This window comes from Rhipicephalus microplus, chromosome 4 (assembly GCF_043290135.1).
Source record: "Rhipicephalus microplus isolate Deutch F79 chromosome 4, USDA_Rmic, whole genome shotgun sequence".
Classification (NCBI taxonomy): Eukaryota; Metazoa; Arthropoda; class Arachnida; order Ixodida; family Ixodidae; genus Rhipicephalus; species Rhipicephalus microplus.
This window is the reverse complement of record NC_134703.1, coordinates 100945411-100959923: the sequence shown is the minus strand read 5'-3', so window position 1 is coordinate 100959923 and position 14513 is coordinate 100945411. Positions and strand designations below refer to the sequence as shown.

General features: G+C 45.1%; 1 protein-coding gene across 3 annotated transcripts in view; it reads left to right on the top strand.

Annotated features, from left to right (window-relative positions):
- Positions 1-14513, top strand: part of LOC119172231 (cholinesterase) — a 306247-nt gene that overhangs the window by 276163 nt on the left and 15571 nt on the right. For 2 of the 3 annotated variants that reach the window (XM_075893350.1, XM_075893349.1), the window contains one exon: positions 4887-4991. Coding sequence is in view for 1 of the 3 variants with exons in the window: in XM_075893348.1 (XP_075749463.1) it covers positions 12279-13717; positions 14287-14428 (1581 nt within the window). In the remaining 2 variants the exon portion in view is untranslated. Of the gene's footprint in view, positions 1-4886; positions 5019-8632; positions 8741-12247; positions 13718-14286; position 14513 lie in introns of those variants that run through there. The other variant, XM_075893348.1, reaches the window with a different exon arrangement.

Here is a 14513-nt window from a genome sequence, read left to right as displayed (position 1 = left end):
GTGAAATGCTCGTTGCTGATGCTTTTGTGTCTCTGTTCGAGTTTGGGTCGGATCAATCAAGGCGCGGAAGAGGCGCCAGGTACTCCGGCTGGACATTTGTCGAGCGGCCGTGTTGCAACGGTCCACCCAGTTAGAGTCAGCGAGCTGGGCCGCGTACTCTTCTGCTCGCTGGGTGAGCTCAGCGATGCGAATTTTGAGCTTTCGGTTGTGTTTTTGCCGGCGCCATCGGCGGACGAGGCTGCGCCGGGCCTCCCAGAGGTGAAGGAGATGGTTATCCACCGCTGGAGTCGCCTCGGAGAGTTAAATTTGTGTTTCTGTAGAGCGTAATGAGGAAACCAGTTGCTGGGACCAAGCATGGTATCCTTGCTCCTCAATGGGTGTCGAATTGGCGTATATTTGCCGAAACTTCGTGTAATCGGGTAATTTTGCCTCTCCGTAGGGTCTTGCCAAAGGATAGGTGCGAATGGTAGTGTTGAGTATGCAGTGGTCGCTGCCGAGGGTCTCTTCAGTGTTGACCCAATCCGCATACTGAATGTTTTTTGTGAGGGTAAGGTCCGGACATGTGTCCCGGGTCACGGAGTTGCCCACGCGAGTTGGGTAGGCAGGGTCAGTGTGAAGAGTTAGGCCCAGCGTGGACATAAGTTCCGCTAATTTACGTCCACGTTTCCTTTCACGTGCATACCCCCAGAGTGTACTGGGGGCATTAAAATCACCCACGATCACCAGAGGGTCCCTGCCTGCAGCCTTTAAGGCGCGGCTAAAAAGGTCTGCGAATGTAATGTTGCTTAGTTTCGGTGAGCAATAAATGTTCAGCACGTGCAGTGGCGGGTCCTGTTTACGCAGCGGAAGGAGTGTCACCATCACGTACGAGAAAGCTGGCTTAAGGTCGAGATCAACTAGGTTGGCCGTATAATTTTTGTGCACGCAGATGCAAGATAAAGGGTTCTGCTGAAACGTAGTATAGTTTGTGAGTGTGGCAGCACTCCCTGGCTCCTGGAGGGCTACCACAGCAGAAAGGTTTTGAAATGCTGCGAGGAAAAGCCGGAGGTTGGCGCGCTTAGTGTGGGCCTTAAAGCCCCGACAATTCCACTGGGTGATTTGGATGGGAGTGGCCGTATTGGATAGTTTCGCCTCAGCGCCTTGATTTTTTAGCCTTACCATATGAATTCGGTCGTGTAGTTCAAAAGTGTTTCTTTCGTTCCCTTTAAACAACGTCGGAAGACAGCAATAAACGAAGATACGAGTACAATTAGCCGCTCACAAGTACGAAGACTAGGCAGATCCGTGTATACCTATCATTCCAACGCTCGCAGAATGATCGCTGCGCCATAGTCCCCTCTAGTTAATTTGAGGAGACTATATGGTCTTATCTCTTTAATGGCTCACGGAGCGACAGTTGTGCGAGTGTCTTCCTGGGCTGGCATGAGACGAGAGCATGCGCAGTGGTGGTGTGGACGTCGCCACCGACGCCGAAACGCGAGATCGTGCTACTAAGAAATGCTCCGCGAATTTCGAAGTGGCCCCCACCTGTAAGACAAAAAAAAAACGTGGCCGCGTATTGGTGAGCTTAGCTGCAAAGGGCGTTGACAGATGATACTCTTTCGCCTGGAGGCACTGCGTGAGTTAAGGCACCATCTAGCACTAATGTGAAGTAACGAAAGTTTTTTTAATGCAGTTTCATTGGTAGGTGACATCACTGGGTCACTTTAGCCAAAGCCATACATACCTTCTTGTTTTAGCGAAGCGTAGAAAACACCCGCTGCATCGTACCTAGCGTCGCATTGTAATCGCAGCGTAATAAACACTGTAGTCTTTATATTTACGTATCAATGCATTTTCTAAATAAAGAAACGTACTACCTAATACGTACTAGTCTTGGGCCTCAAATATGCGTAATGGTTTTTTGATTGACAATGTTCTCACGTAGAGACGCAGACACCAGATCAAGATGGGTGGGCGTTGATCAGTGGGTTAAACTTTCGCTGGGCGGCTGAATCGTTGAACGTAAGGACCAACAGAAAAAAAAAATTGGCATATCCCACGTGCAGTAAGAATTGATGATATGCGAAGCAAAATTGAGGGAGTTTGATATGTCACTTTAAAATCAGCGCAACTTTACGAGGCGGAGGTGAATTATGCCGTACATGACTTTCGTGTCTTGATTATCATGTATGGATGTGTCGTTTACCTTCGTTATCTATTCAGGTTACGTGATACTAAATTTAGTATATGTAGAGCTACTTCATCGTCCATTGACCTCACGTAACAACATATTTAATGCATGTGGAGCTAGCAAAATGGCTGCGAGCGCATCATAAAGGGCCGAATATACTACATAGTAACGTTGACACGCGCGAACGCTGGGCACAGCGACGCTGCGTAAGCATAACGCAGGCACTCTATAATCTGATATCAGGCGCGACCAGCGTCCGTTGGCGCAGCCCGACGGCCACGGGCGCGAAATGCAGCATGCTGTATTTTAAGCCGATGAATTATACAGGCAGCACTGTGCCTGCCTCTTTTCGTGACGGAGGGACGTCGGACGCGGTGAAACGTGCATGCGTCAATTGATTGATTGATATGTGGGGTTTAACGTCCCAAAACCACCATATGATTATGAGAGACGCCGTAGTGGAGGGCTCCGGAAATTTCGACCACCTGGGGTTCTTTAACGTGCACCCGTGCATGCGTCAAAGCAACGCAGCGTGGCGCGTGCATGCGAATATATGGCAAGACCGGCGCCTGGCATGGCAACGCCCACGTGAAGCGACGAAACGAACGCCGATGAGCACGCGCACCGCGTCACGTCGAAATGTATTGGCGCCTTGACTGTGCCATGTAGTCATGTTCTCACATGACACACACCTCATGATTATCATGTTTACACCAGTCACGTACCTTCGTCATCCATTGACGTCACGTAATACCAAATTTGGCTTATGTGAAGCTAGCGAAACAGCCGTGAGCGCATCATGAGTGTGGCATGTAGTCATGTTGTTACATGACAAGCATGTCCTGATTATCTTGTTTAGATGTGTCATTTACCTATGTCGTCCATTCATGTCCCGTAGTACCGAATTTGGTACATGTGAAGCTAGCGTTAGCGAAACGGCCGCTAGCGCATCATGAGCGTAGGATGTGGTCATGTTGTTACATGACACGCATCTCATGATTATCATGTTTTCACCAGTTGCATACCTTCGTCATCCATTGATGTACCATATTACCAAATTTGGTATATGATACGCTAGCGGAACGGCCACCAGCGCATCATGAGCGTGGCATGTAATCATGTTGTTACATGACACGCATCTCATGACTATCATGTTGCACCAGTCGCATACCTCCTTCATCCATTCACGTACCGTAATACGAAATTCGGTATATGTGACCCTAGTGAAACGGCTGCAAACGCATCATGAGCATGGCATGTAATCATGTTACATGACACGCATATCATGATTTTCATGTTAGGGTCTGTCGCTTGTGTTCTCTATGCAATCATGACATAATATACCGTTTTTGCTATATGCCATGTGAACGAAACCACCGCAAGAGCTGCATAATCAAGAGATGTAAATTGTGACATTCACGACATACATCTCATGAGTTTTATGTGATGACTAGTGAAATATATTTCTCATACAGTCATGTCATGACATACAAAGTTTGGTATAGATACCATTATCGAAACGGCCAAGAGAGCTAAAAGTCGTTGGCGGATAGATAGATAGATAGATAGATAGATAGATAGATAGATAGATAGATAGATAGATAGATAGATAGATAGATAGATAGATAGATAGATAGATACGATCAAAGTCGCTGAAGCTCGCTAAAAAATGCTTCGCATTTAAAAGAGGCTGAGAGAACTGCTACCAAGAGAAAGAAAGAAACTACAAAGAAAGAAAAAAAACATCATAAACGCAGAAAAGAGATAGAAAGGCAAATAAATAGACCGAAAGGGAAAGAAATATACAGGCTAAACAAAAAATAACCATAGCCATGTACAGCATAGTATAGAGACTAGTGATACAGACTAAACAAAAGATAGCCATGGCTATGTATTGCATAGTATACGGATTAAAGATGCCGACTGAAGGCTAAAAATAAAGATAAAAAAGATAATCATAGTCATGTATGGTATAGTAGACAAACTTGAGACTAATAATACAGACTAAATATACCCATAGCAATGTAGGGTATAGCGTACAGACTAAAGACTAAAGGTACAGACTGAAGAAAGGACAATCATAGCCATGTATTGAATAATGTGCAGACTGAAGAATAAAGATAAAGACTAAAGAAAGATAACCATTGCCATGTATACAATAGAATACAGACTGAAGACTAAATGTACAGACTAAAGAAAAGATAAACATAGTTATGTATAGTATAGTATTCATACTAGAAACTAAAGATACAAACGAAAGAAAAATAACCGCAGCCATGTATAGTATAGTATTTAGACCATGGACTGAACGTAGACTCTACATAACTATAGCCATGTAGAGGATAGTAAACAGACAAAATACGATACAAACAAAAGAAAAGACAACGATTGTGTTATACAGTATAATCTTTCAAGGGGGGTGGGGGAAGAGTCAGGTGAGAGAGTAAGAGCCTAGCCAATCCAGGGCCAACTAGGTATCTGCCAGCTCTGTTGCGACCCAGCACTGAAACTCACTATCGCTTCGCAAAACAGTTGCGCTAATATAAAAGTCCAAATGTTGGTTACGCCAGGTCTGGGTTCATGTTTCCCATCGTAGAATTTGCTGAGAAGTTCTATGCCTTCTTCTTTTGTTGTTTTTTGAATGTGCAACAATTGGTGTTTCTTTATTGCTTTTATTCCCGCACTCTTTTATGTTTGCTTCATTTTCTTTCAGTTGCGGGATTCTTGAAGATCGAAGATCGTGTCCAGTTCCACTTCTGCGTTTCCTGTTTTCGGCGTGGATCATGGCTTCAACGCAATAAAGTAGACTCGCCGTTTTTCTTGGGCTATCTTTCTACGAGAAAAAGTAATGTCTTCAATACCTCGTGTGCTGTTTTATGAAGGCGCATGAACTAATTGCATCCGCCACGGTGAAACAGTGGCTATGGTGCTCAGCAACTGACTCGAAGGTCGCAGGCTCGATCCCCGCCATGGCGGTCGCTTTTCGATGGAGTTGAAATAGTAGAGACCCGTTTACTGTGCGATATGAGTGCACAATGGTCGACTATCTCTCAGAAACATATCGCGGTTCGGGGCGTAATACACTAAATAATAATAATAATAATAATAATAATAATAATAATAATAATAATAATAATAATAATAATAATAATAATAATAATAATAATAATAATAATAATAATAATAATAATAATAATAATAATAATATTAATAATTATTATTATTATTATTATTATTATTAATATTATTATTATTAATATTATTAAGGAATGATTGCTGGATCAGACAAAAGTTTGGCATGATCACTAAACTGTACAAAAATATCACGTGACATCTCAGACTTATCTGCACTGCATTTCGTTCTGACATAATTAATTCTGCTTTTTGTCTGTTGATTGATCACACACGCTCGCGCGCGCATATATATATATATATATATATATATATATATATATATATATATATATATATATATATATATATTGTAATAACTAGAATACAATCTTGCCAGCATTCTCGTATACGAGCACTTGCCCGCAGACATTATCTTGGAAGCCGACTATACCCTATCTGGTGAAGTTCACCTCACCATTGGCCATGATGGTGTCCAGCACAGGTGCTCGACTCCGGGTATCGCATCGGCTTAAAGATCTCAAGCAGAAAGACCGCAGCCGAAACTGTGTGTAGATACCGAAGCACCTTTTGCAGCATCCCACATACATCAACTGGCTTTACGGCAGTCCCTGGCCGAGGGTGAAAATGTTTCCCTGAAAAATGCCAACACGGAGGCTGTTGACGCGCCTTGAGCAGATGTGACTTGCATCAGCCAGGTCGATGGTGCCAGCATCGGCCATTCCTGTGTCCCCGCGTGCATATCTGCCGACGTCGGCAACTGTTCTGATCTGATATATCATGTACATACAATCTGGGCGCTGCACGTATCTGCTTGATGTGACTCTCACCGTCATGGGTTCCGCCACTGACTGGTTGGACGGTGAACAGCTCGACCAAACCAGCGAAGTGCCTTTGAAAGTGTTCAATGGTTTTGACGTGGGGCGCAGATCGGGTGAAGTTCACGTTTGCCTACGTGGTGCAGAGCAGCCAGACACTATTATTTATCCTAGCTATCGCAGAACCAAAGAAAAAGTCAGAACTTTGCCCCAAAGGCGAAGCAATGAATGCGATAGCAACAAATTGAATGTCACGCGAAGAATGGCAAACAGATCGAAACGTGCCTCATGTCGCTCACGGGTATAAGCGTCTCAGTTGTTACTTCGCTGTGTCTGAAAAGCGTGCCCTTTTCGCAAACGGAGACCAAAGAACGAGTGCAGTGACCTTTGTGCGCCCAGTAACTACAACAGAATCATTCAGGTGAAAGTCCAAGGCGCACGATTTTCCCCACCATTAAAATTAGCGCGCACGCATGCGTGAGCGTCCACCCTCTTCCCTCTCCACTGAGCAACGCACGCATGGGATATGAGAGTGCGCACCACCGTGTCGTGATGATCTGCAGGGCGACGGGCGCTTATTGCGCCATCTCGCTGGTAATGCTGAAAACACGGTAAAGCCCCCGAGATGGCCGTCGCCAGTGGTAAGTGGTAGATATATAGAGGTCGGACGTTCATTTCCGTGTGCCAGTGTCTTTTTCTGAATTTTTTCTTTCTTTCGTTTTCATATGTATAGATACGTATACATATACGATAATTGACGGCGACGCCGTCGCCGACGTCGCGGAGAAATCCAGCCGAGAGGGTCCATATAATTACAATCGCAATAAAACTGCGTTGACATCAACGTAGACGCTGCTACGTAGAATCATGATCAAACTCCGCAGCTTGTCCGAGCTTTGTACGCATTCTTCGCTGCGCAAGTGTTTGCCTGTCTAGAACGCCGACGCGAATGAATAGCAGTGCCCCAAACTGTGCCAGCTTAATTGTCTGCTAAGCATGCTGCACCCGTAATGAGAGAGTCAAGGTCGCCCACTAGAGTGTTCTACAGCCCCGCAAGGTGAGTCGCGGCGTTCACGAGAGAGACCCCACAGACACAGCCAATAGTGCCCGCCAGAGACGGTTTCGGTTGCGATGGCAGCTCAGGGCACAGGGCCTGTCGGCCGACGGCGACCAATGTAACATAGCCAATTTCGGCCGCCGGAGTCTATTTTAAATTTCTTAGCGAACTTCGGCGACTTTGAGCGTATCTAATTGATTGATTGATATGTGGGGTTTAACGTCCCAAAACCACCATATGATTATGAGAGACGCCGTAGTGGAGGGCTCCGGAAATTTCGACCACCAGGGGTTCTTTAACGTGCACCGAAATCTGAGTACACGGGCCTACAACATTTCCGCCTCCATCGGAAATGCAGCCGTCGCAGCCGGGATTCGAACCCGCGACGTGCGGGTCAGCAGCCGAGTACCTTAGCCACTAGACCACCGCGGCGGGGCTTGGAGCGTATCTATCAAGCCACCTAACAACTTTTAGCTCTCCTGGCCGTTTCGATAGATAGATAGATAGATAGATAGATAGATAGATAGATAGATAGATAGATAGATAGATAGATAGATAGATAGATAGATAGATAGATAGATAGATAGATAGATAGATAGATAGATAGATAGATAGATAGATAGATTATAGGTAATGGCCAGGTGAATAGTGCTACGAGAGGATCAAAAGCAACAAGCTTGAGTAGTTTCGGGCACCGACAAGCGTCAACAGTTGGCTGCACCGCAACAAAATGGCAACAACTTTTCGAAGAGCAGCTCATGTAATCGTGTATCCGTCACGATGGTTAAATGGCTAAAGTGCACGACTGCTGACTCGAAGGTCATGGAATTGAATCCCGGCAGTGGCCGCCGCATTTCGGTGCAGGTGAAATGCTTTGAGGCCCACGTGAGATTTTAGGTGAACGGTAAAGAACACCAGATAGTCAAAATTTCCAGACCCTCTACAGCGATGCCCCTCAGTATCGTATCTTGTAGCGAAGCCTCTGAAATCTGAAATGGGTCGAACTCTTGCCTTAACAATCTTAGTTTTAGGACGTAAAACACCAGCGATTATATCTTATAGCACTTTTTGGGAGAAATAGTTTGAAGCAGATAACGACATTTTCCACTCCTGCAAGAACCATTTCAGATAGCAGCAGCAGTTACAAAAGTCCCCACGAGAGGGCCACGCTGTCTCCGATTCAATTTCATTTGCGTGTGCTCGTCCTTGACACTGTCCGGACCTGTGGGTGACAAGCAGGTGGCAGCGCAGCGTGCGTTGTTCCAAGGTCAGTAGCCTGTGTTGTCGGCATATTTGTGGGAGCCAAGCTATGAGCAAAAAGGGTCGCGCAAATGTTTTACCTGCAACCATGCATGTGCGCAGCTGGCAGGGATGTCGAAGTGCTATTTGGCCGACAGCGCTGTCTAGGTTTGAGAGCACATGCTGAATTCGGGCCTCATATTTGTTCTCTAGTGCCTCCAGAACACAGTGCCACCAGAACACGGCGACTTCATTCAGTGTATTTCTCCCTGTCTGAAGACGAACGCAATGATCGCAATTGCTGCATGACACTCAGCGCAGGTTGGTTCACAGTTTTTTGATGATGGCTGCCGTTGACTTTCTCGTATCATCTAATCTGTACACTCCTGCAAAACATCTAGCAGCTCCAGTAAAATATAATAGGTGCGTCTTTAGCCCACTTACCGGGATTTAAGCGTATCAGGAACAATGGACGGGAAAGCAGATGCAAGGTCGGACTTCAACTGGCTCGTTGCTCTGTGAATGCGAGTGTAGAGAACTATTTAAGGTGGAGGTAGAAGTTTGTTTTGCTTCCATTACAGAAAGAAGGAACAAGAGCAGAAGTTGAGCTTTGCTTTTCCGACTTATCACCTTTCTGAAGATGATCGAACTTGCGTGCTTACAATTCGAAGTTTGCTTTTACTGACGAATCCGCATAGCTTACACGATAAGGATCTTTGTTGACTGACAAACACGCTAACGTTTCCCGCAAGCTTGAAATATTGTTCGATTGTTTATTTCACTATACCGTCAATAAATACAATAAATGTATCTGCTGCTAGCAGATAATTACAGAACGTAGAGATCATTTTGAAAGCATCAGCTGTTTTTACAATTAGTACCATGTTTCGCTGTGTTGCAAAACTGCAAATTACGCAGCTTCAGCAATACTGTTAGCCTCATGATGGCTCACGTTTATACTTAAGTTAATTCATATTTACTCCAGTGCACTAGCGTTCATATATGCTAGCTCGATATTCAGCGAACAGAGGTGTGAGTTTTGACCCCCACTTCTTCCCGGAGACTTCACAGAAACGTCTGAATAAAAATGTTCATGAGAGTCATCTCATTCAAGGAAAAAAAATGTTACTGCATTGCGACCACTAACTACTTGTATTTGAAGGTACACTGGATCAAAAGGCATCAAGTAAATGACCGATCATACGAGATATTGGTGTCTAAGACCGTTGACACCATGGAGAAAAATTCGGCAAATCCGTAGTACCATGAGAATCGATGTTATGCAAAGCTTGCAGATGCAAGGTGAATGTGTATCAATTTTTTTATTGAGTGAGACCTTATGAAGTGGCGCTCAATATATGTACGAATTCACACACACACACACACACACACACACACACACACACACACACACACACACACACACACACACACACACACACACACACACACACACACACACACACACACACGCACACACACACACGCACGCACGCACGCACGCACACACACACACACACACACACACACACACACACACACACACACACACACACACACACACACACACACACACACACACACACACACACACACACACACACACACACACACACACACACACACACATATACGTTAAAAGCATGTGTTTATATTAGTAGTTGCAGTTGCGTAACAACACCAACAGCAACATGAGGTATTCAGAACAGCAGAAGCGGTACGTTTATACGAAGCGCTGGTGTCAGCACTGAGCCTCACGAGGATGGTAGCCCCCAGCACTGCTACAAAGATCAGCCTCAGCGGATTGCGCCTTACTACAATTCACTTTAACCCGGCATGACGGCTTTATCATAGTGGTACATATAATCTTTATAAAGTTTATTAACCAGTACTGCAACCAGAATTGATGTTTCACGAACATCAGGGTCTATTTACAAAGTATTTCCGAGACCTGGCGTGGCTATGTGGTAGAATGCTAGATTGCCACAGAGTATAGGGTTCGATTCTCGCTGGAATTGATTCTTTACATTGGTCCGGACAACGCTGCCTATGTGAGCTTTTTCTTAACGCTCAAGCGTTAAAATTACCCATGTGTGCTGTCGCCGTTCTTGAATAGATATAAAATGTTTATCCCCTGTGGCACATACCCGCCACTGGGTACGTGTCACTGTTTCTAGGAAAGTGTTTGACGATGTACGAGACGAGATTGCGACTATACTTGTGTAACCAGCGGCTCGTATTCTCACCATCTTACTCTCTCGTATCAATTTCAGTGTACTCCAAGTTAAGTGGGGGGGGGGGAGGGGGGGTGATGATGAGAGCATCCAGACGTAGGCGGCTAGATAGATAGATAGATAGATAGATAGATAGATAGATAGATAGATAGATAGATAGATAGATAGATAGATAGATAGATAGATAGATAGATAGATAGATAGATAGATAGATAGATAGATACTAAAAGTGCTTCCAGTACGCAGAAGAACTCTTCGCTTTTGAAAGCTAATTATACGCTAACGAACTCATGAGCTGACTCAGGCTCACTCAGGCTTGGATCAAGCCGTGCTTATTAGCGTGGGAGAGTCTGAGTAAGTATTATTTTGGTTAGTTTGAGTCTGACTGAGTCCGGCTGTGGACGATATCAGTGAATCTTCGTTTGATCGAGTCCCCTTGGGGAAAGCTTCGCGAGTCTTAGTGCAAGTTAACCTTACAGACAAAATACATTTCAGCTCCACATTTTCTGCTGGTTTAGGCGGGGCGCAAGATTATGTATTCCACGTACCAACGGCGCCATCCAGCTTCAGCTGCGACAGCCAGACATTTCTTGAAAGCTGCGGCGAGCATCTGCTTTTGTTGTTGATGGTGGAACAACGATATTTATATGACGATTGCACAAACATTGCACACTACATACTCGAAAAAATACCATCGAGTAACTTACAAGGGTATTTTATGTTTGCTCATAATTGTTTCAGCGAGAGCACATAGCTGGGCCTGTAACATGCCTTGCATGCGTTGTTTTCGCGCTATCTGACATAAGGTTTTTGAACGTCCGATTGCGATGTAGTACGAAACTTGCATTCAGCATGTGGAACGAAGCTAGTGCATCTGCTGGTAAAAATGCAATATATTCTTGCGCCTAAACAACGCGGTACAGGTGTATGTGACTTCATGTTACCACGATTTGGTTTGTATTGTTGCTTAATACGAAAACTGAGTGTATTTTCATTTGTATTTTTTTTTCACTACAAACGTAGCACGTAAAATTCGTAGCACAAATTCACCCAAGTGCCTAAATAAACGGGTTAGGGAAAAAACACGGTGTCACTGTGTTTGAGTCCTCGTGGTAGGTGTAGTTTTCTTCGATAAAGAGATGTTCTTGTGCGTAATATATTGATAGAGCTGCTTTTTGTTTTGTGGAAGAGGGAAGTTCGAGGCGTAATTACGTGGTGATTAACTGTACCCATGCTTTTCACATAGTAGTGGAATGGTCGGCATATTTGGCGAGGGGGATCCACTTGCAACCTACAGTTTGTTTCTCCTTCTGCATCTTACCGCAACGTTTGGTATAGTATAGCTAGGTTATATTATCAAGAACTAAAACTGTTATGTAGTTTTTATCGCTACAAAATATTATAACTTTATTGAAGAAAACTATGGGTGTGTAGCAGAATTTTGCGTAGCATGAGTGCTCAAGCGGCATAATATTACCGTCATTATGTGGCCCCATTAACCAATAGGAATACAAAAAACTTGCACATGTCGTGTTAGCCTCCCTTGTAGAAACTTCGTTGCCCACAAAATTTTCTATTTGTTGCATTTTTCCAGGAAGCGTTGATCCAAGGACCCGCACGCTGCAATGAAGTTCTCAGTGTTACCAATCATTCTTTCGCTGGCCAGCTGCGCGAGAAGTGATATTGTGTCCACAAACGAAGGTCCCATCAAGGGCCGTTCCGTGAAAGTACTCGATAAGGAGATCAAAGAGTTCCTGGGAATTCCGTACGCTAAACCGCCTATTGGGAGCCTGCGCTTCAAGAAACCGCAAGCTGCCGAGCAATGGCACGGAGTGTACGACGCAACACAAGCCAGGGACTCCTGCGTGCAGCCTGCTTACTGGGAAGCTTTTGAAATACCAACGGCGCTTTCCGAGGACTGCCTCTACCTGAACGTCTGGAAACCGTTGTCGTCGACGCAGTATGGGTTTCCCGTCTTATTCTGGGTCCACGGTGGCATGTTTCAAGTTGGTTCGGCTTACGAAGCGAGGTATAACGGCTCCGCCTTGGCAGCGCTCAATAACGTCGTGGTCGTCTCCTGCAATTTTCGCCTTTCTTTACTGAGCTTCGTGGACCTGAATCACACAATGACTCCAGGTAACTTGGCCTTGTGGGACCAACGTGCCGCGTTGCAGTGGGTGCAGCGAAACATACGGGCGTTCGGAGGAGACCCCGGTACTGTCACTGTCTTCGGCGAAAGCTCAGGCGCCATGCTAATTCACGGTCACATTTTGTCGCCACACAGTCGCGGGCTTTTCCACAGGGTTTTCCTGATGAGCGGCTCCATGAGCACTGACAGCTGCGTCAACTCCGTGCCAAAGAGCATCGCTGGCGTGAATAGAATCTCAGAGGCCTTAGGCTGTGGCAGGTACGAAGGAGCTACGGATCCTGCCGAGCTGCTAGATTGCCTCCGGGATCTACCCGCACAAGACATGTGCGCTGTTAAATCGGTGATTTTGCGACCGACATACGAGAACGAGTTCATCCCGTGCCGACCTTCGTTTGCTATGAAAGAAGGATACTTCGAGAACTACGACGCTATGGTCAGTGTAACGGCTAACGAGGGAGCCTTTATCTTCAGTATTCATCCGGACGGAGGGGTGCTTAACGATGATTTGAGTTCTTATGATTTGAAAGTACTCAAAGATTCACTTAAACTCCTTTTGGTCCCCTTTGTTACGAACGTACACTCTTCTCCTGCCATCACCTACATTGACAGCATTCAATTTGAAAACAAAGATGAACTGAGGAACACTATTGCAGACATTCTGGGTGACCGACTATTCTACTGCCCCTCAAGAGCCTTCGCAGAACAGTATTCTTCCAAGGGAAACAATGTATACGCAGTCGTTTTTGGACACCGTTCTGAAAAATCACGGCTACCAAAGTGGTTTGGCGCGACACATCTGCAAGAAGTGGAGTTCGTGTTTGGTATTCCATTCTTGAACAAGTTGAACTACACTGACAAGGACAGGCAGTTTAGCACGACCGTTATGGAAATGCTGGCATCATTCGCTCGGTCTGGGTATGTTTGTCATTTTCACTTTTTCTAGCTCTCTCAACTGGTTAAAGTCATCTGAGGGAAACGCACATTAACAGTAATCGGGTAATAAACCGTAACCTTTGGCATGGCTTGCAGAAAAGTGAGCCTAATCGAGTAGTATAGTTCGCATTTAGAAAGCCAATTTCTTAATGTCAGATTTTTGAAGTCCCGAGTTTTCATGTTGTCGGAATATGAAAAGGGCCTACTGTATAAGGCGCAACTATGTGCCATGTTTTCCCGATTCCATGTCTAAAATTATCTTAATGGAGAGGAAGTTAAAAGGATTATAGAAAATGCTGTGTGTCATTGCATTTGAAGGTAAGTGTTTTATTGTAATACAAGTGAGGCCACGTACACACACTTACACATGGTGTGTCCCGTTTACCCCGTTATAATTGCGCTTTATAAGTACCAACTAAAAACTTGGCAAGTGCGAAGGGGGCAAAGCCGGCTGACGCGTGGAATGAGCACGCAGGTAGAGTTCCATGCCAATACGCAAATATACACTCAGTGACAGTGATGAAGTGTACAAAATTGTGTCTTTTTCACAGGAGACCTACTCTACCTAACGGGGAGGAATTGCCTAAGTTCGCACCCGAGCATCCGGACTTTATGTGGCTCGAGGCGGGAAATTACACCGTCGTCGAAGACTTCGCTGCAGCTGCCTGCGACATGTGGAAACACTCATTCTGAAACTCTTTTAGAGCACGTATGGCCAAGACCTCTGGCGGCTCGTTGTGATAAGTTGTTACGAAAGCAAGCAAGGGTGTTCAAATGG